Below are 27,101 nucleotides of genomic sequence, written 5' to 3'. Positions count from 1 at the left end.
TTCCTAGGCATCATCTTCCTAAGAATCTACTTCTCAAAAATTACATTTTTAAGAGAAAAAAATGCTTTCCGTGAACCAAACGAGCCTCTTGTGTCATCCAACCATGGACCCAGTGCACAATGCATGTTTCACGTACAAGGTTCCAGCTTACCAAGTTGGTAGAGCATTTTGGTGGCTACACGAAAGATGTGGATTCCAAGTATGGTCTTCCCAAAGGTTTCGAGCTTAAGAGTACTTTTCAAGTAAAAAAGCTTATTAGAGAAGGAGAGAGAGAGAGACTCCACTGTACTGCCCACTGCTTGCGGATATCTCTTACAGAATAAAATCCAAAGATCAAAACGACTTGGTTGCAGCAACCCGACCAAATCTATGTCAAGTTATAACTACTTACTGAAAATTATGCCCTGAGATATCCATTTCGCTGGTAGTGTTCAGTTTTCTTTTTTGGTAGACGCTGGCAGTGTCGGCTGCTCCCCCGCCAATCTGCTATGCCTAACTTTGAAAAATGTCACTACCGAAACACGGGCCCGCAATTAGACTTTGCTGCAGCAGTAATATCACGGCTACTTTTCAACTTCTACATTTAAAACAGCAGTATATAGATGCAGCAATTAAATTTAATGTATCCTGTAGATATTGATTATTATACCAATGCCGATCTAAGCTCATCCAAAGATTCAAAACTCCACTGGGAGAATGACATCAGAAATATATATATATATATATATATATATATAATTGTTTCAGCTATCTAATGGACATGTATACATGTATAGTAGTAGCTTGCTTTTAAATGTCGAGCTGGTTGGTCCATATGAATCAACGCCGACAAGGAGGCAGACCCACCAGCCACAAGTATTCCACCTTTCCATCAAAGGCCAGAGCAACCAATTCGAGAAGGTGGCAGGGATTCCACTGAAACTCCTCAGGCAGTAAAAACTCCCCATTTCCCATAATTCCAAAAGTTTAACTTCTGGCATTTTATCTGGAGAAATTTGGTTCTTGTTCTGGTGTTCAATGGCGTCTGTTTGTCATTATATGGGGACGGAGCCCTCGGAAAGTTAGAAGGGCAATGAGAAGATGAAGCGGCCCCATCTCACGTTCCATTCGCTTGGTTCAATCATTTTGCCCATCGCACGCGCTAGCTCCACATACCCCCAGTGGTCAAATTCCTACTTATTTCACAAGGGTGGACCGTCCATCCCATTTTATTTCCCCCTTTTGACGTCTCCCTTCTGAACTTCTAGTCCCATACTTGACCTTTTCCTTTGTTATGTTCCCACATGAAAATATGGCAGACTATTAGACTTTTTGGAATAGATTGAGAAAGGATCACCTCACAATTTAGATAATGATTTCTAATGGTTGTGTTGCTGGAAATTGGACCCAGGGTCAGTTTTCGGTCGAGGAGAGGGAGCGGCGGTGAGTTCTCACGGCGGGGCGGCGGTCCGTCGGCGAGCGGCGTCCTCCGTCTGGGGCGGTCGGAGAGAAGGGGCGGCAGGTCCTCGTGGCGAAGCGGCGATCCGTCAGTTGGCGGTGCCCTCCGTCCGGGTGCCTGCACACGAACCGGTGGCCGGATTTTCTGGCGCCGGCCCTCCGACGCTCAAGTCAGGGAGGGGGCAAATAGTGTCGAAAGGGAGATAAATAATGTCTGTAGAGTATATCAATCTTCCAACCCCCTCCTGAGAGGCCAAGGCTCTCTTTTATAGGCGGGGGTTGGTTTACCTGCGATGTAACAGGGCGAAGCCGTAGTACGGCTCGGCATGTTGTTCAGGTCGGCGCATGGTCAGGCGAATCATTGCCCTGATGTCGGCGGTGAGGGCGTCGTATAACCCGAACTAGCACGCTGTCAGACGAATTATTGCATTGGTGTCGGAGGTATGGCCGAGATCGGAGACTTATCATAGTTGACTAGACTCTACTGGGCTGATTTGCCGTGGAGAGCTGAGAGTCCGTAGATGACAGGAGCCATGCGCATTTATGGTGGAGTAAGCTGGAGATCCGCATTTATTGTGGAGTAAGCCGGAGATCCGCATTTATTGTGGAGTAAGCCGGAGATCCGCATTTATTGTGGAGTAAGCCGGAGATCCGCATTTATTGTGGAGTAAGCCGGAGAGTTACAGCGACCATGCGCAATAAATGCCAGAGGGGCGTCAGGGTATGGTCCTCGGCCAGACCTCTGAGGCGCACGGCCGTAGTAGGTGGCTGACAAGAGTAGACCTCGAACATCGGAGTTTTTCTTAGGCCGGAGGTCTCGAGGTCGGGCGTTCCGAAGTCGGACGCCGACTTCGGCCGTCCGGGGTCGGAAGTTGTACGGCTTCTTAGGGGCATTTATGTCATTTGAAAAAAATCTTATTCCCCCCAACACTACCCCCGACTTCCGAGTTCGAGCGACTTGTGGGCTCGGACGTGGGAAGTAAAGTCTGTCACTGAGATTGAGGGGGCGAGTCTCGTCCGCCCCCTTGCGCTTCTCGGAGCTTTCATGGTGAAACCTGTGCCCTTTGGCGTCTCGAGGCTGCTTTATTCAGTGAGCTTATGATGAAGCTCGTATCATTACGCTTCTTGAAGCGGAGGTGGCGTCTCTTGAATCGCCAGGATCGCCTTACGGCGGATTAATGATGGGGGTCCTCGAGCTCGTCGAGGCGGTGCCTCAATTCCGTAATCGAGGCTTCTCGCTCATTAATGAGTGTGCCGTTACGGGGTTTAAAACGGACACGCGGCGTGACCCAAGGTCGGACGCTTCCGATTTCGTGTTACTGGATCACAATTCCGGAGAGGTGGAGGCCACATCGAGGCTCCACGTGTCCCAGATCTTATTAAATGAGGGGAGCGGGGCAGCGTCCGCTCGTTCCTCAAGACGATTTGACTTTGCAGACCCATTATGAGGCCCCGAGATCCGATGGGACAACGCTTCGATTTCGTACCCGATTTATTAATCCGGAGTGAATACGGTGCCTCGGCTTCCGAGGTCGACATGGGGCGCAACCCGATCGGGGGATGGGAACCGACCCCATCGATCTGGGCCGTCAGGGGGGTTTATATAAACCCTTCGAGGTTGCCCTAAAGGTCTTATTTGGCTGCTTCTTATTTTCGTTGCCTTTCTCCCTTGCTTTCTTTCTCAACCGAACCTTGCCGTCGGTGCCCGGAGCGATTTCCGGCGATGTCCAGTAGGTTTTCACCCTGTTTTCACTAGGGTTTCCTCTTTTCTTCTCCTCCCCAGCTCCCATTTTCCGCCTTTTTTTAACTTTTATTTCGTTCTTCTGTGGGAATGGGTTTGGGTCCTGAGGAAGTGGGATCGAGCCTATCGGGGGAGGAGTTGGAGCTGATCCGCTCCCGGTTCTTCTTCCAGCCCGGGTTTCGTCTTGAAACTGCGGGGCCGGAGGACAGGGTGACGCAGCCGCCCCCAGGTCGGATCGCGGTCTACCGCGAGACACTTTGGGCTGGCCTGCGTTTTTCCGCCCACGAGTTCGTGAGCCAGCTGCTGGCCGAGTACCAGCTCGTCCCGGCGCAGTTGGCTCCGAACTCGTGGAGGACCATAATCGGGTTCTTGTCCCTGTGCCTCGGGCACGGGATCCCGATCTCGGTAGGCCTCTTCCGCCGGTGTTTTCTGTTAAAGAAGAACCCGGCGGATGCAGGGTGGCTATACTTTGCCTTTATGTCACTCTTCCAGGGTGCCCCTTCCTCGATTCATGAGTGGAAGGGAAAGTTTTTCTTCCTGGCGTCCGAGGCGCCTTGGGGGTTCGACCCGAGGTGGGGGAACCCTCGGTTGAAGACCCTCAATAAGCTCTCCGAGCCCTCGAGGAGGGAGCTGAGGACCCTGGACTCCGTGCGAGCCCTCGGGAGGGGCAACGACCTGACCGAGCTCCTGCGGGAGGACGCCCTGGCGAGCGTAGGTCTGAGCTCGGCGCGCCCCGAGGGTAAGGGTGGCTACACTATTTTATTTTTTCTTCGTTCTTTGCTTTTACTGTCACTGGTCTGACACTTAACGAAATTTTGATTTCAGATATTCCCCGCCTGCCGACCAGCAACACATCACTTTTCTCTCGCCTGAGGAGGCGAGAGGCCGAGGCCGGGGGAGCTAGGCCCCAGCCCCGGAAGAGGGCGAGGTCGGACGGCGCCTCCAGTTCAGCCGGCACGAGTGGCCCCGAGGCGGGGGCCCCTGCAGCCGACCCGAGGCGGGAGCGGGTCGTTAGTGGTGCGGGCCCGTCGGCCCCTCCTTGCCCTGCCCCCCTTGCCCAGCGGGGGGAGTCGTCCATGGCTCCGCAGCAGCCAGAACCCGGGCTTGCTCGAGGCCCCGAAGCGAGCGGCTCCGGGACCTCGGGCCCGGTCATGCCGAGCTCTTCCCGGGCTTTCCGAGAAGAGTCGGTCGAGCCGGACTCCCCTATTCCCGAGGGGAGCTCGGCCTTTCAGGATGCCGAGGTCGCGCGCTCCATGTTGCGGCGTGCGGTACTTCCAGCGGACCGGGCCGTGTTCCGGAATGTTTCGCTGGAGGAGGTCGTTGGCAGCGCTTACTGCAACACCGCCCGGGTAAGCTTCCTTCTTAATTTTCTTGAGTTACTAGCGTACTTGTGTGCTTTTCAACTCACAATACCCTCGTTTCTTTCTTTTCAGCATATTCTCGAGCTCGACACCTTGGCGTTCATCGCCCACGGGTGTCGGGAAGAAGTCCGACAGCTGGAGCCGGCCAAGAAAAGAGTCGCCGAGCTGGAGGCGGCGTTGGCCGCGGCCGAGGCTCGGTGGGCGGCCACCGAGGCTGAGCGCCTCGCTATGGCGGAGGGGCTCGGGGAGGAGAAGGCCGCCCACGCCCTAACCAGGTCGGCCTTGCGCGGCACGGAGGCGCGCTTAGGGGAGGTCCAGGCCGAGGTCGCGGCCCTCAGGTATGAGGACGGGGTCTCCCGCCTCCGAATCGAGCAACTTGAGGCCCGGGAGAGGAGGGCACTCGAGCGAGCCGAACATGCCGTAGAGCTCTTCAAGGAGTCGCAAGAGTTCCGCGACATGTTGGAGGAGGAGACAGTGGACGGGTTCCTCCGAGGTTTCGAGAACTTCCGGGCTCAGATGCGCCGGTACTGCCCTCAGTACGACCTCTCGACGATCCGTCCGAGGGGGGACCTGGGCCTGGGGTCCGACGTGGAAGCCCTCCCCGCCATTTTGACATCCGAGGCGGGATATACGAAGAAGACCCCGCCGAGCCTTCGACGGGGGTGGCCGAGGCGGTTGGCACCATAGAAGCGGCTCCGGCGGCCGAGACGGACGCCGTCCTGGAGGCGGTACCCGAGGCCCCTGCCCCCGACCCCGAGCCTGTGCCGGCTGAAAACCTCGAGATCATCAACGTGCCGGACGACCCCCCGGACGTTGCTCCCGCCGCTTAGGACTTAGCGTATTTTTCCTTTCTTTTTCATTGTATCCGAGGTCGGCTCTTAAATGGTCGACCTCCAATTTTGTAATCGGCCTTCGGCCTTCTGTTAATGAAAAACACTTTCATCATTATGTGTTTGCCTTTCTTTTTTGTTGCGAACGAGGCTAGAGCCTTAGCTAACTGCCTCGACGACCTCTAACTTCAGATCTTAGTTTTTGGGTTGCTTAACGAAGTTGTCCCCTTTTCCCGGGCTATGTCTTAGCCTTCTCGGGTTCCAGTCATTCCGACCAAAAGGAGCTCCGAGTCTTAGGTTTTTTAGAAAATTCCTCTAAGTCCCATAGCTCGGATCTAAGAATCGTGGAAGTCATCACGTTTAGCCTTTAGGAAAATCCCAAGGCATCGAGGTCGGGCCTTAACCCTTCAAGTAAGACCGGACTAGGTCTATGCCTGCTGCTATTCGGAGATTTTAGTCGGGTTTCCGAACTCAACTCCGAACCCCTCGTAGGGAGCGCGGGCTAATAAGTAAGTCATCGTCGAAGGTTTTCGTAGTTATCGTTCTCGGACTCTGCCGAGATCTCGGTGAGCAAGGCTGGAATTTCCAAAAATTGCCTTGGTATCCATGTTTGGCTGACACACTCGTGGTCGGGACCACTTTCTCAGCTAGATGTCGGAGTTTACGTAGAAGAGCCGAGTTGGGCCCTAATTTATGAAGCCTTCGTACAGATTGCGGAGACTTGACGAACGGAGCCTGCATAATGTAGTTAGGGGGTCGATCTTAAGCCGACCCATTGGAGAGGCCCGACTTTGGGGCGAGGTAAGACTTCAACGTTGGGATTCCGCCCAGCAATATGTAGATAAAATTTAACAAGGAGGGCATCTAGTTGGATGTACCTCTTGCATTCTCCGAGTCACGCTTCGCATGGTGGAGTAGGTAGCCTCCTTTCCTCGTTGACCTCCGGAGTCATTTTGACTTAAAGGGGGGCTCGGGTTTCTCACGGACCCAACAGCGCCCACCGAGGTTGAGAGGATTTGGCGAGGCTTTATTGAATTGTAGCTCTCTGCGAGGTCGAGAGAGTTTCAGACCCCATGGTAGGACCTCGGGCGCCTCAACCTTGGTCGAGGGATCTTGCGTCAGGTCGGCGAGTCCGCGGACGCTTTGCTGACCTGTGGTGCCTCCCGTGGTCGAGGGAGTTTGGGACTCTACGGTCGACCCTCGGGGCATCCCGACCTTAGTCGGGAGATCGTTCGTCAGGTCGGCGGGTCTGGGCACGCTCTACCGACCTGCGACGCTTTCCGAGGTCGAGGGAGTCTGGTTCTCTACGGTCGACCCTCGGGGCATCCCGACCTTAGTCGGGGGATCGTTCGTCAGGTCGGCGGGTCTGGGCACGCTCTACCGACCTGCGACGCTTTCCGAGGTCGAGGGAGTCTGGTTCTCTACGGTCGACCCTCGGGGCATCCCGACCTTAGTCGGGGGATCGTTCGTCAGGTCGGCGGGTCTGGGCACGCTCTACCGACCTGCAACGCTTTCCGAGGTCGAGGGAGTCTGGTTCTCTACGGTCGACCCTCGGGGCATCCCGACCTTAGTCGGGGAATAGCTCGCTTCGGGGATCGGGGATCGTCGACCGCTCCCGGGGGTCCACTTCGTGGCGCCCCGGGTGGAGCCACCCTTTCCACCCCTTACGGCTTCTTCCCGAGGTCGAGGGAGTCTGGTTCTCTGCGGTCGACCCTCGGGGCATCCCGACCTTAGTCGAGGTATCGTTCGTCAAGTCGGCGGGTCTGGGCACGCTCTACCGATCTGCGATGCTTTCCGAGGTCGAGGGAGTCTGGTTCTCTACGGTCGACCCTCGGGGCATCCCGACCTTAGTCGAGGGATCGCTCGCTTCGGGGATCGGAGATCGTCGACCGCTCCCGGGGGTCCACTTCGTGGCGCCCCGGGTGGAGCCACCCTTTCCACCCCTCACGGCGCCTTCCCGAGGTCAAGGGAGTCTGGTTCTCTACGGTCGACCCTCGGGGCATCCCGACCTTAGTCGAGGGATCGTTCGTCAAGTCGGCGGGTCTGGACACGCTCTACCGGCCTGCGACGCTTTCCGAGGTCGAGGGAGTCTGGTTCTCTACGGTCGACCCTCGGGGCATCCCGACCTTAGTCGAGGGATCGCTCGCTTCGGGGATCGGGGATCGTCGACCGCTCCCGGGGGTCCACTTCGTGGCGCCCCGGGTGGAGCCACCCTTTCCACCCCTCACGGCGCCTTCCCGAGGTCGAAGGAGTCTGGTTCTCTACGGTCGACCCTCGGGGCATCCCGACCTTAGTCGAGGTAGGAGAACGAGCCGAGCTCGTCTGGTCAGAGAGGACCGTGCTCATAGATGGAAGTTGATGGAGAACGAGCCGAGCTCGTCTGGTCAGAGAGGACCGTGCTCATAGATGGAAGTTGATGGAGAACGAACCGAGCTCGTCTGGTCAGAGAGGACCGTGCTCATAGATGGAAGTTGATGGAGAACGAGCCGAGCTCGTCTGGTCAGAGAGGACCGTGCTCATAGAGGGAAGTTGATGGAGAACGAGCCAAGCTCGTCTGGTCAGAGAGGACCGTGCTCATATCTTGACGTCTCGAGCATCCCTATAGCCGGGGCATCCCGACGAACCGGGGCATTCTGACCTTAGTCGAGGGAATTTCGCGCCAAGTCGATATTTCGTCGTCCTGCGATTCTTCCCGAGGTCGAGGGAGTTTGGGACTCTACGGTCGAGCCTCGAGGCATCCCGATTTTGGCCGGGGAATCTGAGGATCACAGACGACCCAATATTAGAAGAGAATTATAGCCATCAAGATAAGAGAATTATTTGCGAAAAGGAAGCTGAGTCCATTGTCCTGATTGTCTTGAACCCCTAGGGGTTTTACTGGTAGTACATTCGTAGATTCTCGAAGTTCCAGCTTCGCGGGATCAGGGTCCCCTCTAGGGACTTTAATTTATACGCCCCTGGTCGTTGTACCCGGGCGATCTGATACGGCCCCTCCCAATTTGGGGCGAGCTTTCCTTGCTCAGTCGGTTGAGAAGCCTCGGCTCTCCTGAGGACGAGGTCCCCCACTTTGAAGAGCTTGGGCTTGACTCTAGAGTTGTAGTATTGGGCCGTTCGCTGTTGGTATCTCGCCATGCGGACCCGGGCAACTTCTCTTGTCTCTTTGACGAGGTCCAAGTTGCTCCTGAGCTGGGAAGAATTGGTGTCGGGGTCGTAATGCTCCACCCTTGAAGAGGGCAGGCCGATCTCCAATGGAATGACGGCCTCGGTGCCGTATGCTAGGTTGAAGGGGGTCTCTCCCGTGGGCAGTCGGAACGTGGTCCGGTATGCCCAAAGGACATTGTACAAGTCCTCGACCCACTGTCCTTTGGACCGATCAAGCCTAGCCTTGAGCCCCTGCAAAATAGTGCGGTTAGTTACCTCAGTTTTCCCGTTTGTCTGGGGGTGAGCGACTGAGGTGAAACGGTGATTAATGCCGAGCTCAGAGCAAAATTCCCTGAAACGAACATTGTCAAATTGTCGACCATTGTCAGATATAAGGATACGGGGTAGTCTGAATCTGCAGATTATGGACTTCCACACGAAGTCTCGCATCTTTTGCTCGGTGATCCGGGCGACGGGTTCGGCCTCGACCCATTTGGTGAAGTAGTCAATGGAGACGACCAGGAACTTTCTCTGTCCGGTGGCCAGGGAAAAGGGCCCCAGGATGTCGATCCCCCATTGGGCAAACGGCCAGGGGGCGATGATGGAGGTCAGCAGAGCTGAGGGTCGGCGCTGGACATGGGCGTTTCGTTGGCACCGATCGCACTTCCGGACGAAGTCCGTTGCATCCTTCTGGAGTGTGGGCCAATAATATCCTTGTCGCAGGACTTTATGGGCTAGTGCCCGACCCCCCAGGTGATTTCCGCAGATCCCTTCATGGACCTTTCGGAGGGCATAGTCCGCCTCGGAAGGGCGGAGGCATCTGAGAAGGGGAGAAGTAAATGATCGTCGATAGAGTTTATTCTCGTACAAGACATACCGGGGAGCCTGGCGCTTGATTCGACGAGCCTCCATCTCATCGTGAGGTAGGGTTCCGTCTTGAAGGTAGCAGACGAGCCCATCGATCCAGCTCAGCTCGGAGTCGATGCACATGGTGGGCTCGGGTTCCTCCGTGCTGGGGATCTGAAGATACTCGAGCGCTGTTCCCTTGGAAAGCTCGCTCATGCGGGAGGTTGCCAATTTGGATAGCTGGTCTGCCCTGAGGTTTTCCGCTCTGGGGATGTATTGAATATTGAAAGAATTCAGGGCAGATATGAGTTCCCGCACCTTTTGGAGATACTTTTGCATGGATGGCTCTTTAGCTCCAAAATCTCCTTGGACCTGGTTCACCACCATCTCGGAGTCACTGAAGGCCGTCAGGTCTTCCACTCTTAGTTCTTTCGCCAGCTTGAGCCCGGCGATGAGAGCCTCATACTCGGCCTCATTGTTCGAGGCCGGGAATTCGAGGCGCAAAGCTTGCTCGGCCACCACTCCGTCTGGACTGGTGAGGATAAGTCCGGCCCCGCTACCTTCCGAGGTCGAAGACCCGTCCGAGTGCAGGACCCACGGCTGCCTCGGGGCCTCTCCTACGGATTCGGGTGGCCTCTCGGGGTTGTCCGGAAGGGTGCACTCCACAATGAAGTCGGCGAGTATCTGAGCTTTGATAGCCGGCCTGGGCCGATATTCGAGGTCGAATTCCCCGAGCTCGACCGCCCATTTGGCGATCCTCCCCGCACGATCCGACCTCTGCAGTATTTGTTTCATAGGCTGGTCGGTTAATATGGCTATCGTGTGGGCTTGGAAGTAAGGCCTGAGTCTCCGAGCCGAGATGATGAGAGCGAAGATGGTCTTCTCAAGTTTAGAATATCGGGTCTCAGCATCCCTGAGAACCCGACTGGTGTAATAGACCGGCTTTTGGAGCTTGTCCTCTTCCCGGACGAGAACTGAGCTCACTGCAGCTGGGGAGACGGCCAAGTATAAGTAAAGAATCTCGCCTTTCTGGGGCTTGGTGAGCAGCGGGGGAGAGGCCAGAAGGCTCCGAAGCTCCTCAAAGGCCTGCTGGCATTCTTCCGTCCCCCGAAAGTCTTTCGGCCGTTTGAGGCTCTTGAAGAAGGGGAGGCATCGCTCGACTGACCGAGAGACGAACCTTCCCAGGGCGGCAACCCGCCCCGCGAGCCGTTGCACCTCCTTGACAGTCTTTGGAGGCGACATCTCTTGCAGTGCCCGGATTTTCTCCGGGTTGGCTTCAATTCCGCGCTGGGTCACTATGAAACCCAGGAACTTGCCCGAGGTGACCCCGAACGCGCACTTCGCCGGGTTGAGTTTCATTTGATATCTTCTGAGCTTGGCGAATGTCTCGTTGAGATCGGCTATGTGGCGTTCCGCCGCCCGGCTCTTTACCAACATGTCGTCCACATAGACCTCCATGTTCCGGCCGATCTGGTCTTTAAAAATTTGGCTGACCAGTCTCTGATAGGTGGCCCCAGCGTTCTTCAGGCCAAAGGGCATCACCTTGTAGCAGTAGGTGCCCTTGTCGGTAATGAAGGTCGTCTTCTCCTCGTCTTCTGGCGCCATTCGGATTTGATTGTACCCTGAAAAGGCGTCCATAAAAGTTAGCAGCTGGTGTCCTGAAGTGGAGTCGACGAGCTGGTCGATGCTCGGGAGGGGGAAGCCGTCTTTCGGGCAGGCCTTGTTCAGGTCGGTATAGTCCACGCACATACGCCAATTCCCGTTGGCCTTCTTTACGAGGACTACATCGGCGAGCCAGTCCGGGTAGGAGACCTCCCGGATGAAGCCGGCCCCGAGGAGTTTGTCCACCTCCTCAGCCGCAGCTCGTTGTCGTTTCAGGGCGGAGCCTCTTTTCTTCTGCTTTACAGGCCTGCTGGTCGGTCTCACCTGGAGTCGGTGGACCATGACCTCAGGGTCAACTCCTGGCACGTCCGCGGGCGACCAGGCGAAGACGTCAGCGTTGTCCCGCAGGAAGCTGACGAGGCAATCCCTCTCGCGGGCGCCGAGGCCGGAGCCGACCTGCACAGTTAGCTCGGGAAAATTTTCTTGTAGTGGGATTTGAATAAGGAGCACACCGGGCTCTACTTGCTTCTTCCAGAGGGTGTCCCTCGCATCGAGGGTTTCTATGGGCAGCGAAGGGCCCATCGGGTGGTCCGGCGCCTCGGCTGGTTGCTTTACTGTGTGGGCCGCCATGTAGCATTGCTTGGCGACCAGCTGGTCTCCGCGGACCTCGCCTACTCCTTGGTCGGTGGGGAACCGCATGAGCAAATGGCGAGTTGAAACCACGGCTCGAAGGGCATTTAGCCCTAGGCGCCCAAGGATGGCGTTGTAGACCGAGGGCAGACGGACCACCAGGAGGTCCATCCTCACTGTGCTCTCCCGGGGGGCGAGGCCGACTGTGACAAGGAAGCTAGCCTCACCTTCAACCGGGACTGCATCTCCGATGAACCCAACCAACGGGGCATTGACTCTCCGGAGATGCCCTTCTGTCAATCCCATTTTTTGGTAGGCATGATAATACAAAATGTTGGCTGAGCTTCCATTGTCAACTAGGACACGCTTTACATCAAACCTATTTACAATCATAGAGATGACCACAACGTCATCATGGGGGGTTTCGACCCCTTCTAAGTCCTCGTCCGAGAACGAGATGACTTTACCAGTACGTGGGCGCTTCGGGGGTGCTCCCAGGGCGGCCGTTCCTGCCGAGGCCCGCCCGATCATGTTGATGGTGCCGGCGATGGGCCTGTTGTCGCCCGAATTTTCGGTTGGTGCGACATTCTCTGCCGGCCTCCTTTCCTCAGGTCGGTTCCTCACGAACCGGTTGAGTACCCCCCGTCGGATGAGCGCTTCTATCTCATCCCGGAGTTGGTAGCAGTCCTCCGTGTCGTGCCCACGATCTCGGTGGAAGCGGCAATACTTACTGGGATTCCGGGGGAATCCCGTGTCTCGCATAGGAGGCGGGGGTCGGAAGAAGTCCCGACCCTCGATTTCCATCAGGATTTCGGCCCGGGGAGCGTTGACGGGTGTGTAGTTCTCGTACTTTTCCGGGTACGTCCGAGGCCGTGGTGGGGACCTCGGCCGAGGAGGGGTCCTTTGCTGAGATCGCCTCTGCTGTCAGGGCGGACTTCTCAGTCTGGGGAGGTTCTTCTCTCGGCGGGGGGATCGGCTCCTTTGTCGGCCGCGCTCCTCGTGGCGTCTCTTCTGCTTCTTCGAGGCGGGCTCAATTGCCCCCCGCCTGGATGCAACTGCCTCTTCGGCCTTGGCATACTTCCGGGCTCGGGCCAACATTTCAGTGAAGTCGGCCGGGAAGCTCTTCTCAACGGAGAAGAGGAATCGGTAGGAGCGAGCCCCAATCTTCAGAGCCGACATAGCTATCGACTGGTCTAGCTCGCGAACCTCCCAAGTGGCGGCGGTAAAGCGGTCCAGGTACTCCTTGAGGGACTCCCCCTCTTTCTGTTTGATGTCGAGGAGGGAGTCCGACGTCCGTCGCTGGCGCCGGCTGGCAGCGAAGTTGGTGGCGAACTGCCTGCCGAGCTGCTCAAAAGAGGACACCGTATTCGGCTTCAGCCCAGAAAACCAAAGCTGAGCGGTCCCTCGGAGGGTCGCTGGAAAGGCCTTGCAGAGTATGGCCTCCGAGGACCCTTGTAGGGCCATGAGGGCCCGATAGCTCTCCAGGTGGTCGAGAGGGTCGGTCGTCCCGTTGTAGGGTTCCACCTGAGGCATTTTGAACCTCGCGGGAACCGGCTCATCCTCGATCTGGCGGGAGAAGGGGGACTTGGTGGTGAACTCAAAGTCTCCCTCTTGTCTTGCCTTCTTGCTGTGGAGCGCCGCAATCTGACGCTCCAGATGCTCAACTTTCCGGTCGAGCTCCCCCACCCGTGGGATTGTCGCTGTGGTTTGCGCCGGCTCACGGTGATCTGGGGCTGACTCCGCCTCAGAAAGTTGGGGTCTCCGATCGAAACCTTCTCCCGATAACTCCCTCCGGGGAGAAGCTCGTTCTCCGTTGTTGGCTCTAGAAGAGCCATGCAAGTTTTGGCTTGGGAAAACCGGGCCGTTGGGGAGACACTCCGGCGGGGCCTGAGCCCGTGGGGGGAGCGTAGGTAAGGCTTCCTCGCGCCGCAAACTCTGAACGGCGGCGGCCAGGGCCTGGACTTGCTGTACCAAGGCGTCGAACTGTTCCGGCTGGACCAGAGGAACTGGGTCAGCCGAAGTTGGAGAATTCTGGACAGAGTGTCCAGGGCTTTGCGGGGGACGCCGGGAGATGTTAGAGGCTCCCTTACTTCTCAACTTCATGACTGCTACTCGGGCCCTTCCTCTAGCGCCAACTGTTGCTGGAAATTGGACCCGGGGGCAGTTTTCGGTCGAGGAGAGGGAGCGGCGGTGAGTTCTCACGGCGGGGCGGCGGTTCGTCGGCGAGCGGCGTCCTCCGTCTGGGGCGGTCGGAGAGAAGGGGCGGCAGGTCCTCGTGGCGAAGCGGCGATCCGTCAGTTGGCGGTGCCCTCCGTCCGGGTGCCTGCACACGAACCGGTGGCCGGGTTTTCCGGCGCCAGCCCTCCGACGCTCAAGTCAGGGAGGGGGCAAATAGTGTCGAAAGGGAGATAAATAATGTCTGTAGAGTATATCAATCTTCCAACCCCCTTCTGAGAGACCAAGGCTCCCTTTTATAGGCGGGGGTTGGTTTACCTGCGATGTAACAGGGCGAAGCCGTAGTACGGCTCGGCATGTTGTTCAGGTCGGCGCATGGTCAGGCGAATCATTGCCCTGATGTCGGCGGTGAGGGCGTCGTATAACCCGAACTAGCACGCTGTCAGACGAATTATTGCATTGGTGTCGGAGGTATGGCCGAGATCGGAGACTTATCATAGTTGACTAGACTCTGCTGGGCTGATTTGTCGTGGAGAGCTGAGAGTCCGTAGATGACAGGAGCCATGCGCATTTATGGTGGAGTAAGCTGGAGATCCGCATTTATTGTGGAGTAAGCCGGAGATCCGCATTTATTGTGGAGTAAGCCGGAGATCCGCATTTATTGTGGAGTAAGCCGGAGAGTTACAGCGACCATGCGCAATAAATGCCAGAGGGGCGTCAGGGTATGGTCCTCGGCCAGACCTCTGAGGCGCACGGCCGTAGTAGGTGGCTGACAAGAGTAGACCTCGAACATCGGGATTTTTCTTAGGTCGGAGGTCTCGAGGTCGGGCGTTCCGAAGTCGGACGCCGACTTCGGCCGTCCGGAGTCGGAAGTTGTACGGCTTCTTAGGGGCATTTATGTCATTTGGAAAAAATCTTATTCCCCCCAACAGGTTGCTTTGGCAATGTATTCTAGTCTATTTTGCATCTAATTAAAACTTATATTCAATTATTTTGGCTCTGTTAGATAAAATGATTATTTGGCCCACACATATTCGAAATCTATGGTCCATAAATTCTGAAGTGGTGCCAAAAATTTTGGCAAACCATGTCCTCCATAATGCTTGAAGCGTCTTATTACCAAGTTAGTTTCTTGTTCAAGTCTTATTTTGCCAACAACTAGTACTTAATATTGTAGAAAAATAGTTCCCATTTTAGAAACACTAGGAACTTTAGTTGGTCTTATCTATATACTTATGTGTCCACCATTTATGCAGCTTTGCTACAAGCAAGCTATGACAATTGATATATCTTTTACCTTTGTTGATGTTCTACTCTTAATTTTATTTTTATGGATAAAGAGAAGCATTAAGAGCATATTTATTTTCTGAAGATTGGGTTATGTTCTGGAATTACAAACGAACATGACAACAATGTGTATGTTTCATGACAGCATAGCAACATGCGCCAAAACAAGGGAAGCACCATCAAAAGGTGGGAAGGTGCCGCAACGAAGTTCAAATAAGCATTGCTAATGATCTCCTAACTAGTTTGCCTTAACCCAAAGAAGAACCAAAGAAACTAGCTCCATAAATAGTGGGTGAAGACTTTAGGTAAAACACGAAAAACCAAATCATCTCTCAGCAGATTTGACCTATTTAGTTAACCTACAGCTGAAACCAGAGTTCACCATCTTGGCACTAAATCTCATACCGATATCATGCTAGTATAGTACTCGGTATAGGAATCAGTTTGGCATACCGAGTCTCTCGATTTGATATCAGTATTGGTATATCACACCTGGAGCGTACAAGGCAAGCGATAGATTGCCTGTGGGTTAAGCCAGACACCTTGTTTATGAGCCAAGGGAAGCATATTACATCATCCAGAACCAGGACAGCTAGGCCGCATCTTGCCTCCACGGGGCTCCCAATCAAAAGCACATGCCAGACTTTGAGAGTCGCGCAAGGCCTCAATGGTCGCATTTTAATGCATTCCTCGAAACTTGATGATGAAGCATGAATCTCAAAGTCTTCCATGTCTTGCAGCCCGACTTAGTTCATCGAGAAAGGTGTTGGAAAATGGACCAAGATGGACGATTCTTGTTTGGTTCACGAAAAAAGAAGGGGGAAAGTGTGGTTAACAGAAAAACATTGAGATACCTCTTGTTTGATTGGAGTTTTTAAATGAGAGAGACGGAAAAGTTATAATTCCATGGAAATATGATTCCCACATTTCATGGAAAAGTTAGGTCAACCGAAAAACATTGAGATGCCTCTTGTTTGGTTGGAGTTTTCAAATAAGAGAGACGGAAAAGTTGTAATCCCATGAGAATATGATTCCCACATTTCGGGCTCGTTTGGTTCGCGGAAAGCATTTTCCTTCCTAGGAATATGATTCCTGGGAAACAAATTCCTAGGAAGAGGATGCCTAGGAAAGTATTTTTGGCATGTTTGGTTGACCATGGGAAAGTGACAAATTTCCAAGGTGCTTATGTTTGGTTGGCCATCCACTTTCCTAGGAAAGTTATATATAATTCCTATTATGCCCTTAATAAAAATTAGATTTTTAATGCCTCTTTAATGCTTCTTTAATGCTGAAGGGACTTTTTGGGAAAAAGTAAAAATAGAGTGATTCCCGCCTCATGGGAAAGTAACTTTCCCATGTTTCTCATGGGAAAGACTTTCCCATGAAATGTGGGAATCACATTCCCATGGGAATATAACTTTCCCTTCTCTCTCCTTTGAAAACTCCAACCAAACAAGAGGCATCTCATTACTTTCCCGTTGACCACACTTTCCCCCCTTCTTTTCCCGCGAACCAAACGAGCCCTTCATGGAAAAGTAACTTTCCCATGAGGGGGGAATCACTTTATTTTTACTTTTTCCCAAAAAGGCCCTTCAGCATTAAAGTCCTAATTTTTATTAAGGGCATAATAGGAATTATACATAACTTTCCTAGAAAAGTGGATGGCTAACCAAACATAAGCACTTTGTAAATTTGTCACTTTTCCATGGTCAACCGAACATGCCAAACGTATTTTTCTAGGCATCCTTTTCATAGGGACTTGTTTCCCAAGAATCATATTCCTATAAAAAGGGAAAATGCTTCCCGCGAACCAAACGAGCCCTAAAAAGTGGCTGTCGTTCCAAGCCATGAAGATGGATTCCTTGTTATAATTCAAGTCGGCACACTAGCTTCAAAGAGAGCCACCTGCCAAAATGAGTTTTTTTGCATGAATATTCTCCTAAATATCGAATTTTGCATGAATATCCTTCCAAAATTTATATTTATATGTATGCATTCATAAACCACTTGTTTTGCTATTCTACCTCTTTTTTATTTATATTTTTACATATGTATCCACACCATCTAACGTTGTTAAAAAATTAACGATTTCAAATTAAAATGACTAAAATATCCTTGCTGAGTAGATGTACAAAAAGAAATATTTATAAGACGAACACAATGGAGGACAAAAAAGTAATTTTATTTTATTTTTAATTAAAATAAATATAGTTTTTATTAACGATGTTAAAAGAACCGTTATATTAAGGGCATTTATGTAAAAACAATGTTTTATGAGAGTATATAAATGAATATAAATTTTAAGAGGGTATTCACGCAAATTAAAATTTTTAAAAGGATATACATGCAAAAAAAAAAAAAAAAAAACTCCCGCCAAAATCCAGTGTTTGCGCTCCTCCAATGCTAAACTCCCTAACAAAGAGCCTCCTGACTCTTTCTTAATTGAAGAGAGCATTTCTAAACCCTAATGCAGATCATTCTCCTCCAACCTTTATCTCGAGATTATGCTTCTTTCAGAGCCACCGCTTTACTCTCTCTCTCTCTTTCTCAAGAGCGAGAACCCGGTTAATCCTTAATCCTCTGGTGGTCGGGTACTCTTGTATTGATTAGTGTTGGCTCATTTTCTTCCGTACCTTCCGTAACAACAACAGGCCTGGATAGGGCTATACGTGGCCCTGGCCCAGTTTCAACCATGACACTGTCGTATTATGACAATGGGCCATAGTTGGGCCCTAGGAAAGAATTAACAGTGATACCTCGTCAAGCAGCATCCAATGTTTGATTAAGAATAAACCGACCTGCGCCGCGCTGCGGCCCACTGTTCAGGTGTTTGGGTGGTGGCCATATTGCTGCGACGACTAGCGCGGCGATTAACGACCATATCCTATATGACATTTACACACGGACCTGTTCAGGTGTTCGCAACTTGATCACAGCAACCCGTCCTATATCGACAAATGGACCCACAACAAGAAATAATTAAAAATGGGCAGCTGTTACACAGGACAAAAGTAGAGATTAAGTCTGTCTGATCCGCGCCATCAACTATAGTTGCGTGCTTGATGATGGATGGAAGGGAGGTGCTGGCCTCGTCATCAAAGGCCCGAACTTTAGAGTGGTGGCGGTACACCCTTCAATTGGAGCTGTCGTAACTTGGGCTCATCATGCTATACTCGCGGGGAAGGAAAAATGAGTAGTTTAGCTTTAATAGCTACCGTTTCACTGGCTCTAGCATCCACCGGCTTTCAAGGAATGGAACATCACCAAGCACCCTCTATTATTTCGGATAGTATTTATGGTTCTATCTTTTTTTCAACAACTGGTTTTCATGTGATTATAGGTACTCTTTTCTTGATCATATGTGGATTCGCCAATATCTTGGTCATCTGACCAAGGAGCATCACGTTGTTAGATTTTCGATACCTCAGTTCATGGTACAGAGCTGAGGGCGACATGCGCTGGCCTGAGCCACGTTCGACCGGTGCTTCAGGCCGACTCAGTTCTTAAGGACGACTTGGCCACTTTAGTCAGTTGGATTTAGGGTAGCTCTAGCTGTGTCAGTGGGGACTACCCTTTACTTCGGAATATTCGGGCTATGGTGAGCGATGGAGTGGCCTTGTAGGTCAAACATATATTCAAAGAGGCAAATAGAGACGCGGATTGGACAGCTTCTTATGTGGCCAGTCATTTCGGAAACACCCGATGGGTTGGAGATAGGGAGCTACCTAGAGCGCTTTGAGATCTTTTATTTTCTATCCTTATTCGATGTATCCATACCAGACATGTATGAATCATCCGTCTTAGCAAAAAAAAAAAAAGTTTGTCATAGTTCAGTGATTAAAGATTTCTGGATACCTACGAGTAATCTATTTGATATGCCAGGAGAATACAAGATCACTAGCTATATAATACCAAAAATATCATATATATATATATATATATATATATATATACTAGAAGAATTTTTTTATGTATTTTCGATTCTCATGAATTAAGAATATAAGTAAACACGCTGATTCTTCTAGCAATTGAATTCAAATAAATAAAGCAGTTAATCAAATCACTATTTGTGATGCAGGCCATCATCAGCCCGTCAAAGATAAAAGGCTTTATCGCTAACCGAAGTAAAAGAAAGAAAATGGTCTCGAATCTTTTTTGATGCGTACAACTTGCTATTTTAAAAGGAAGACAAGAATGAATCCAACATCCTGTGCGGGGATATAGCGCGAAGAAATTTATGATGAACAAAATATAATCAAACATTTTAGAAAATAAAAAGATCTACAGAATAAAGCTATAAGAAAAAAACATGCATCTCACATTCTATACACACAAAAAAAAAATCTATACATCTTAGATATACAGATGGATCTCTATGATAAAAAAATATATAATTTTCTGCATGAATATCAACCTCTAGGGGAAAAAAAAAGACTCTATTAAACCTAAGAAATTAAAAGGTCAAAATATCAAAAAAAAAAAAAAAAACATCAATACCTCCAACAGCATTTGACTCAAATCCAGAACCAAACGCGGCAAACAAGCTCTGGCCCCAGAGACCTATGACAACCGGACAACCCTGAAAGCACATATAAAGCCATCGTAAAATAAATCCGCGGCCTGTGCATCCACCCAAGCGTAGTAGGACCCCCCGTTTAACGCGCCCGCGGTGCACCGACATTAGACGCTTCCGTGGTTAAAAAGCAAGGCTTCTGCCCCACGCGAAGCCGGCCTTCACCATCTAACAAGCCGCGTTCTCTCAAACATATCCCAACCTTTGTCTATCAACAACCCGCTGCCAACCCACATCCATTCTCCTATCACCCGCTATGCATATACAAACCCAACCCATCCCCCCTCTTCCCTTCCTCACTCCGACACACCAACTTCATCCTCTCTCTTCCTTCAATCTAATACCAGCAGTACTTCTGTTATCTCTATACCATTTCTTCTACTAGTGCTATCATGGCATCAGTACTGTTTCTTCTCTTAGCATGCTATTTGATGGCCATTGCCAAATATTGACAACGCAAATAGAGAATGCATACTTGAGATCAAACATATATCTCTTTAGTTGAATTGTTAACAGCTCAATAAAATAATAAAATATATATAAACGAGGGCTTATCTAGAATCCTGGCTACCTTGATCAAGCAAGAAGAGCAAAGAATTTTCTTCAACCTGTTCAACTTGAATATTTGGAATAGAATAAAAGAAAATAAGATAATTGATGAAAGCATGGTCTACATATCTTTTTTATTCCATTAATTATTTTGGATCAAACCTCTTTTTTAATTAATTTTTCATCATTAGCAAATTGTGGTACATATCATGGGTGAAAACTTTATATTCTTTATTTTCGCTCTATTCCCTTTATTCCCCGTCTTTCAAAACCATAGCATATGTTATACAAGTGGAGCCCTCCTTATTTCAGTTGGGCTCTTCTTCCAGCTAAAGAAAAAAAAAAGATATAAGCTGCCTACTATTTTTATATTCTATTTGAGTTGGATTCATCTTCTATCTACAAGGCAATCCTTTTATACTACCAAAGTCCAACCCAAATCGGATTACATTTCTCTTCTGATTAAAAGAAAATACAACTATCAAAAATAATAAGAATATTTTAAAAGTTCTTAACTTTGAGTAAAAACTAGATCTTGACTTCTAATTAACTTCATCTTGAGTCACATCGTCAAATTCTTTCAGTACTAAACCAAGTTTGAATGTGATGAATCTTGCTTCTGAATCCTATCCAAACCTATCAATAGTGGTGAAAGTATTCCATATTGAGTTTGGTGATCCTCCTAAATTATATATCCACCAGAAAAAAGAGATCCACTATAATAAACAAAGTATAGGTCTTTTTACTAAATTTCATCGAGAGAAAATAATGAGGAGAAAATACAAAAAAGATAAACACAAGAGAATTATTGTCAAGATATCTAATGCAAAAAAAAGCACAACACCAAAAGATTTAAAAAATATTTTTCCACTAACAAAGATTTAGATTTGAAAAGAATTATCTAATTTCAATATAACAAAAAACATCTAATAACATCCATTATTCCCATCCTATAGCAGCTTTTATTTAATTTTTTTGTTATCAGTATACATTATTGCTAAGCAGAAGGGCTCCAAAAAAATAATTATGTTACAAACTTTGATTCTAAAGATACATATGCACTACCATTTAAGTGTAGACGAGAGGATGGCTGCTCGCCGTAGACTTATTTATTATTTTTTCTAAGAAAGGTAAATCATAGGCTGCATCTAGAAATGGAATAATTGGGAGAAAGTCGTTTAACCTAGTTATTGCATCCTGTTCAGCTAAACACTCATTAAAGCAGTTGAATTAAATAGCTCTTTTAAGTGCAAAATGGGTAATCCTAAAAAGTTGGTGCATAACCTTTTTCTTTCCAAACTCATTTACCCTACTTAATCCAGAAATAAATTACTAATTACTCCACCCTATATGGGTGGAGTAATTTATCCAAAGTAAAGAAGAGTAAAAGTAAGTTAATCCATTCAGCCTGGATTAACTTGCTTCGCCTCCAAAAGCAACCCAAAATAATTTATTGATAAAGTAAAAAAAAATATAACAAAACTATTATCAACCCTCAATAGGTTCTGCAATTCTTTTTTTTCGGTGGAAGAATGGGTTCCGCATCAATGAAGGAGAATCAGCAGTCCAGAAACCTTGCAAGCATGCGAGTGTCTCTCCGGAGAGCCAATTGGATCGGCCTCCGTGAATACATGCGAGGCACAAACATAATTATTACTTGATTGAAGAAAAAATATGGTTAATGCTGCAGGAAAATGCTCCCATAAATCGGAAATACCCAGATCGTTGCCATGTATGCGAGCTGTTTAATAATAGCTGTCGACCTTACGTGTAAAAATAAAAATGTAGCGGGAACGTGGAACCGGAGGTGGACAGAGCTGTGATCCAACATCACGCAAACGCAACAGGAGAGCATTTGACCACAATCAAGACAAAATGACGCAGCCAAACCATAGCTGGAAAGTCCAGTGGCCCGTATCACGTTAGTTGTTTTTTTTTTTTTTGTTGAAAAGAACGTAGATAAACCGATAGATATATCTAGCGAGAAGATGGTCAGAAGTGCTGGTAGGTAGTACCTGGCGAGTGAGTGGTGACCGCGATGTCGATCCATTTGACGCGGAAGATCCAGCAGGACTACCCATCGCTGCTCCTGCACCGCCCCATCCCATACGAAACCGGCCTTCGCCTTCCTCCTGTTCGATCTCCAAGTCTCAACCCCTACTTTTTAATAATAAGCACCTCTGTCGCCAACCTGTTGCCAACCCAAAGCATTAGAGAAGGGAACCATCCAATCCCCTTCCTGGATCCTTATCCCATCACCTCCTGTCTACATATAAAGGGAACACCTCCTCCTGTCTTCCTCACTCGAACACCAACTCCCCTCCCTTCTACGACTACTCGTGACAACACTCCCTTGGTTATCTCAAAACCATTTCAGCTGCTTCCCCCTCTATTAGTGCCATCATGGCGTTATCTCTTCTCCTGCTAGTATGCTCTTTGATGGCCGGTGCCTCTGCCGGTAACTTCCACCAGGACTTTCAGATCACCTGGGGCGACGGGCGTGCACAGATCCTCGAGAATGGGCAGCTCCTTACCCTCTCCCTCGACAAAGCCTCTGGCTCCGGCTTCCAGTCCAAGAACGAGTACCTCTTTGGCAAGATTGACATGCAGCTGAGACTAGTGCCTGGGAACTCAGCTGGCACCGTGACCGCCTACTACGTAAGCCCCGTTTTACAGCCAGCCTCTGTGCAGCTAATTCATCACCAGTTCATCATGATTGGAATTCACAGAACTAACCAAAAATGCTTCTTTTGCGCTTGCAGTTGTCATCACAAGGACCAACCCATGATGAGATCGACTTTGAGTTCCTCGGAAACCTCAGTGGAGACCCTTACACGCTCCACACCAATGTGTTCGGTCAGGGGAAGGGGAACAGGGAGATGCAGTTCCACCTCTGGTTTGATCCCACCAACGACTTCCACACCTACTCCATCCTCTGGAACCCCAAACATATCATGTGAGTTGTCGAATTCTACATAAATAAACAGTAGCATTATTCATCCTATCCATTACAAATATATACATCCTCTTGTGCATTTGAAATTATGCTCACCTTTGTTTTCATTATTTCTTTTAGCTTCATGGTTGACGACATACCGATCAGAGACTTCAAGAATATGGAGTCAAGCGGTGTTGCATTCCCAAGGAACCAACCAATGAGGATCTACTCTAGCCTCTGGAACGCCGATGACTGGGCCACGCAGGGTGGGCGCATCAAGACCGATTGGACCAATGCCCCCTTCACTGCCTCGTATAGGAATTTCAATGCTGATGCCTGCATTTGGTCCTCCGGTGCCTCCAACTGTCCTTCAAAGAAAAGTAGCACTGCTTCGACCAACAGTGACTGGTGGAATCAGGAGTTGGATTCCACAAGCCAAGAAAGGATGAGATTGGTGCAGACAAATTACATGATCTACGATTACTGCACTGACCTAAAGCGTTTCCCCCAGGGCCTACCTCCAGAGTGCTCCGCTGCTTGAAAAAATGGAAATACATGACCATCACGCTCAATCTTTAATTCGTTTGTTCTTTAATGTCTATTTTGTCCATAAATGCAGAACAGTATGTAAGGAATTATATCCTCCATGTAAATTGATACCACGAATTTAAACAATAGCACCACGCAGAATTTTCTTTATCATTCAGAAAGAGCTGAGCTATTTCTCTGCACAGGAATGCATATTGTAGACAGGAGAGGGATCAATTTGAAGGTCAATAGTAAGTTCTTGGATCGAAATGAAAAAGGTAAAATAACATGCATGTTCCAAATATTTGCAATGCGGAAGATATATATTTGACTAATCAAATACATTTCTTCTTAAGTTGAACTTACCATCTAATCCTTCATCATACTTGTTCCAATGTTCCAATAATACTAAAAAAAGATTGCAATGCAATTCTTAACATTTATAGGAAAGAGTAAATTAAACTTAAATTTTCAACTTAAAAATCAAATCATCCTGAATGGTGTTTTGGGGAGATGACCATTAGAGAAGGACAAATATTCTAGTTTTACTCTTGATACAACGTAACTGCTCTAAGCCTCCATCAATCTATATCTCAAATAATCTATTAACCTTCACCTCGAACTCCTAAAGTTCATCTTCATGGATACCAATCCGTCAGTAGGCTGTGCTTCCTCAAGACTATGAAGTCTGAACAGAAACCAGTTCTCAAATTTTATACGTACATCATGAAAAATGTTGTAGATTAATTTGGACCTAAGCAGGTGCTTAAGAAAATTCAGATTTCTACCTAAATGTTGTCAATATAATGCCTACTGGTCATGGTATCTGTCACCAAGAGTCTACATATAATGCAGATGAACATGTCAATGTGAGTCATTGTTTGGACACTTATGGCATTTTCATAAAGTAAATTATGTCCATTTAAGCAAATCCAACTGTTTAACGTCCTTGAGGAGTAGGATAGTTTTCCATGAGGGGTAAGTTATACCAACATAATAAGCAACAATAATCCCTCAATGCATAAATCCAACAGATTATGTTACTCTCAGATAAGGATCTAACTGTCACCTTTATAAGGAGCTCTTCTTTTGGTTTCATATTCATAAAATACAAAACAGAACTACACACTTCTAACTTCCAGATGTAAGTGCTCCCTTGTTAGTGTCATTTGACAATTTGGTGAATTATTTTGCTGTTACAAAACAGAACTACACACTTCTAACTTCCGGATATGAGTGCTCCCTTATTACTGTTATTTGACAATTTAGTGATTTTATTTTGCTGTCCCTATGTTTCAAACCAAAGCCTCCCTCATATATGTTTAGACTCATCCAAGCCTCAAACCTGAGCTGAGTTTTGATGCCCCCTTGTCATAAACAGAGCCAGGTTCAAATAGTGTAATAATCGCTTGGCTCAGCTTGTATGCAGAGGTGTATGTAGGCATAGTAAGACGCCTATAAGTAACAGTAATTCTTTGGAGTTTGTCTATTCTATATCAAACTAGTATCATATTTTTAAGAAATCAAACCAATCTTAGATTGTGTTTTATTATTTTTGACAAATCTATTGCCTCTCCCCCCATTTCAATACTAGTGTCCTTGTTGTTTCCAAATCTCTCTCATTTCTATGTAGCTTATATCAAGGTCTTCAAATTACTCTCGAATTAGATTATGGATACCAATTGAGAAAAGCCTATCAGAGAAACCTGGAATGTAGCGCACATGTCCACTCAAATTCAAACAGTAAATAGATAATCTGAAAAGTGTCATGTGCAGTCAAATTTGTGAAGCCAAATTGGCCTACAGTTCAAACCCTTACCACATGAACATTATCATATATAATACCTCGGATAGATAAAATAATAAAGAAAGTTGCTGCCTTGTAAGTGGCACAGATAATACCTTAAAACTTGAGCTTGTCCCTGGGAACTCTTGTGGCACCGTCACCACCTACTATCTGTGCACATATTCCTCTATAAGATTAACTTCTCAAATTTGTGGTTTAATTGGAGTTCAAAGAAATAGTGGCTTAAGCTTTATTTATGTTTGCAGTTGTCTTCACAAGGACCAACTCACAATGAGATTGACTTTAAGATCCTTCGGAACCTAAGTAGAGAACCTTATACTCCACACCAATGTTTTCAACCCAGGGGAAGGGGGATAGGGAGTTGCAGTTCCACCCCGGGTTTGATCCCACCAAAGACTTCCACACCTACTCGATTCTCTGGAACCCCTGACACATTATGCAAGTAGTTAAATACAAAGACTTGTAATCTATATATCACAAGCATTCCTTTCTTTTTTTGAAGAAAAAATTGAATGCTATGCTCATGATGGTTTATCATCCTTTCAGCCTCACGGTTGATGGCACACCAATCAGAGATTCAAGAATCCGGAGGGCATTGCATTTCCAAATAACCATCCTAGGAGGTCATATGCTCCAGCATCTGAAATGCTGATGACTGAGCTACACAGATGGACACATCGAGACCAACTGGACCAAAGCCCCCTTCACTTCCTCCTACAGGGATTTCAATGCTAACGCATGCATTTGGTCCTCCAGTAACTCCAACTGTTCTTCAAATAAATCTAGCACTGGATCAGCCAGCAGTGACTGGTGGAACCAGGAGCTGGACTTCACGAGCCGAGAGAGGATGAGTTGGGTCCAGAAGAACTACATGGTCTACAAATATTGCGCTGACCTGAAGTTGTTTTCTCAGGGCCTGCCTTTGGAGTGCTCCTTAGCCTGGAGGGAGAAGAAAAATAGTGAACTAGTACAGATCAATCTTTGATTCATTCATTCTTCTATAGGATGCCAACACATATTTTTCATTGTCTTTTTTGTCGATAAACAGAGCACTATGCACGGAACTATATTCTCATTGCAAAGTGATACCAGGAATTTGATGAAAGCAATGTATAGCAGTTGCATTCAACAGTTTAGCAGAAATTTGCTTATTTCTTTCTATTACTGCTCTACAGTGAAGCATGTAACTGAAGAAAAGCTAAGATCATGAACTTGACATTACTGCAAAGAAAAACTTAGGCAGAAAGAGCAAGTGGAGCATGAACTGAGATTCAAATTTTGATATACTTTATTAAGAATTGAGACAAATCTGAACAAGTCAAAGTAAAACATGGGAACAGAATAAAAATCATCCTGTATGACAAAAAACAGCGGATTCACAGTTATGTCTGTATTTAATGGATTTACTTATTGAATCATAAGCACAGCATAGGCAACCAAAAATGCTTTTAGATATTCGAGCTCAGTAGCAACTACAATGATTCTGATGTAGGTGATGTCGCTGAGTGCTATCCAAGCTCAAAAGATTGCCTATGGCTGATTCAAGGGATTGTTAAATACCCATGACCTTGGATTTAAATACCACCTGCTGTTTGACTTGATGCCCTTAAGCTCCAGTCTTGTAACCCCAAACAAGACAATCAAACATTTTATTGG

The 27,101-nt window shown here is 48.5% G+C and overlaps 1 protein-coding gene and 2 long non-coding RNA genes across 4 annotated transcripts in view; 2 read left to right on the top strand and 1 right to left on the bottom strand.

Moving 5' to 3' along the window:
* Positions 1–27,101, bottom strand: part of LOC120111271 (uncharacterized) — a 35,092-nt gene that overhangs the window by 5,721 nt on the left and 2,270 nt on the right. Inside the window, exons 2-3 of one of the 2 annotated variants that reach the window (XR_016397876.1) lie at positions 22,188–26,384; positions 19,548–22,067 (exon numbers count right to left, since the gene is read on the bottom strand). This is a non-coding gene — a long non-coding RNA (uncharacterized LOC120111271). Of the gene's footprint in view, positions 1–19,039; positions 22,068–22,187; positions 26,385–27,101 lie in introns of those variants that run through there. The other variant, XR_015971561.1, reaches the window with a different exon arrangement.
* LOC148700773 (uncharacterized) lies at positions 3,305–4,070 on the top strand. The gene is made up of 2 exons (XR_015971562.1): positions 3,305–3,917; positions 4,004–4,070. It is a non-coding gene; the product is annotated as an uncharacterized LOC148700773 (long non-coding RNA).
* LOC103714122 (putative xyloglucan endotransglucosylase/hydrolase protein 23) lies at positions 22,576–23,812 on the top strand. Its single transcript, XM_008801274.5, has 3 exons — positions 22,576–22,830; positions 22,935–23,128; positions 23,249–23,812. Exons 1-3 carry the CDS (start codon positions 22,576–22,578, stop codon positions 23,649–23,651), a joined length of 852 nt encoding a protein of 283 aa, XP_008799496.2. The 3' UTR covers positions 23,652–23,812.

Source organism: Phoenix dactylifera, chromosome 11 (assembly GCF_051530095.1).
Source record: "Phoenix dactylifera cultivar Ajwa chromosome 11, Ajwa_hap1_PhDact_Kaust_v1.1, whole genome shotgun sequence".
In the NCBI taxonomy this organism is placed as follows: domain Eukaryota; kingdom Viridiplantae; phylum Streptophyta; class Magnoliopsida; order Arecales; family Arecaceae; genus Phoenix; species Phoenix dactylifera.
Note: the sequence above shows the minus strand (reverse complement) of the source record. Positions and strands in the feature narration are given on the sequence as shown.

What these genes read in the sequence shown, in the direction of transcription:
- LOC103714122 (XM_008801274.5), top strand. Translation starts at nt 22,576, where the DNA reads ATGGCGTTATCTCTTCTCCTGCTAGTATGCTCTTTGATGGCCGGTGCC. An exon ending in GCACCGTGACCGCCTACTAC is followed by an intron (nt 22,831 to 22,934) that starts GTAAGCCCCGTT and finishes TTGCGCTTGCAG; the next exon opens with TTGTCATCACAAGGACCAAC. An exon ending in TGGAACCCCAAACATATCAT is followed by an intron (nt 23,129 to 23,248) that starts GTGAGTTGTCGA and finishes TATTTCTTTTAG; the next exon opens with CTTCATGGTTGACGACATAC.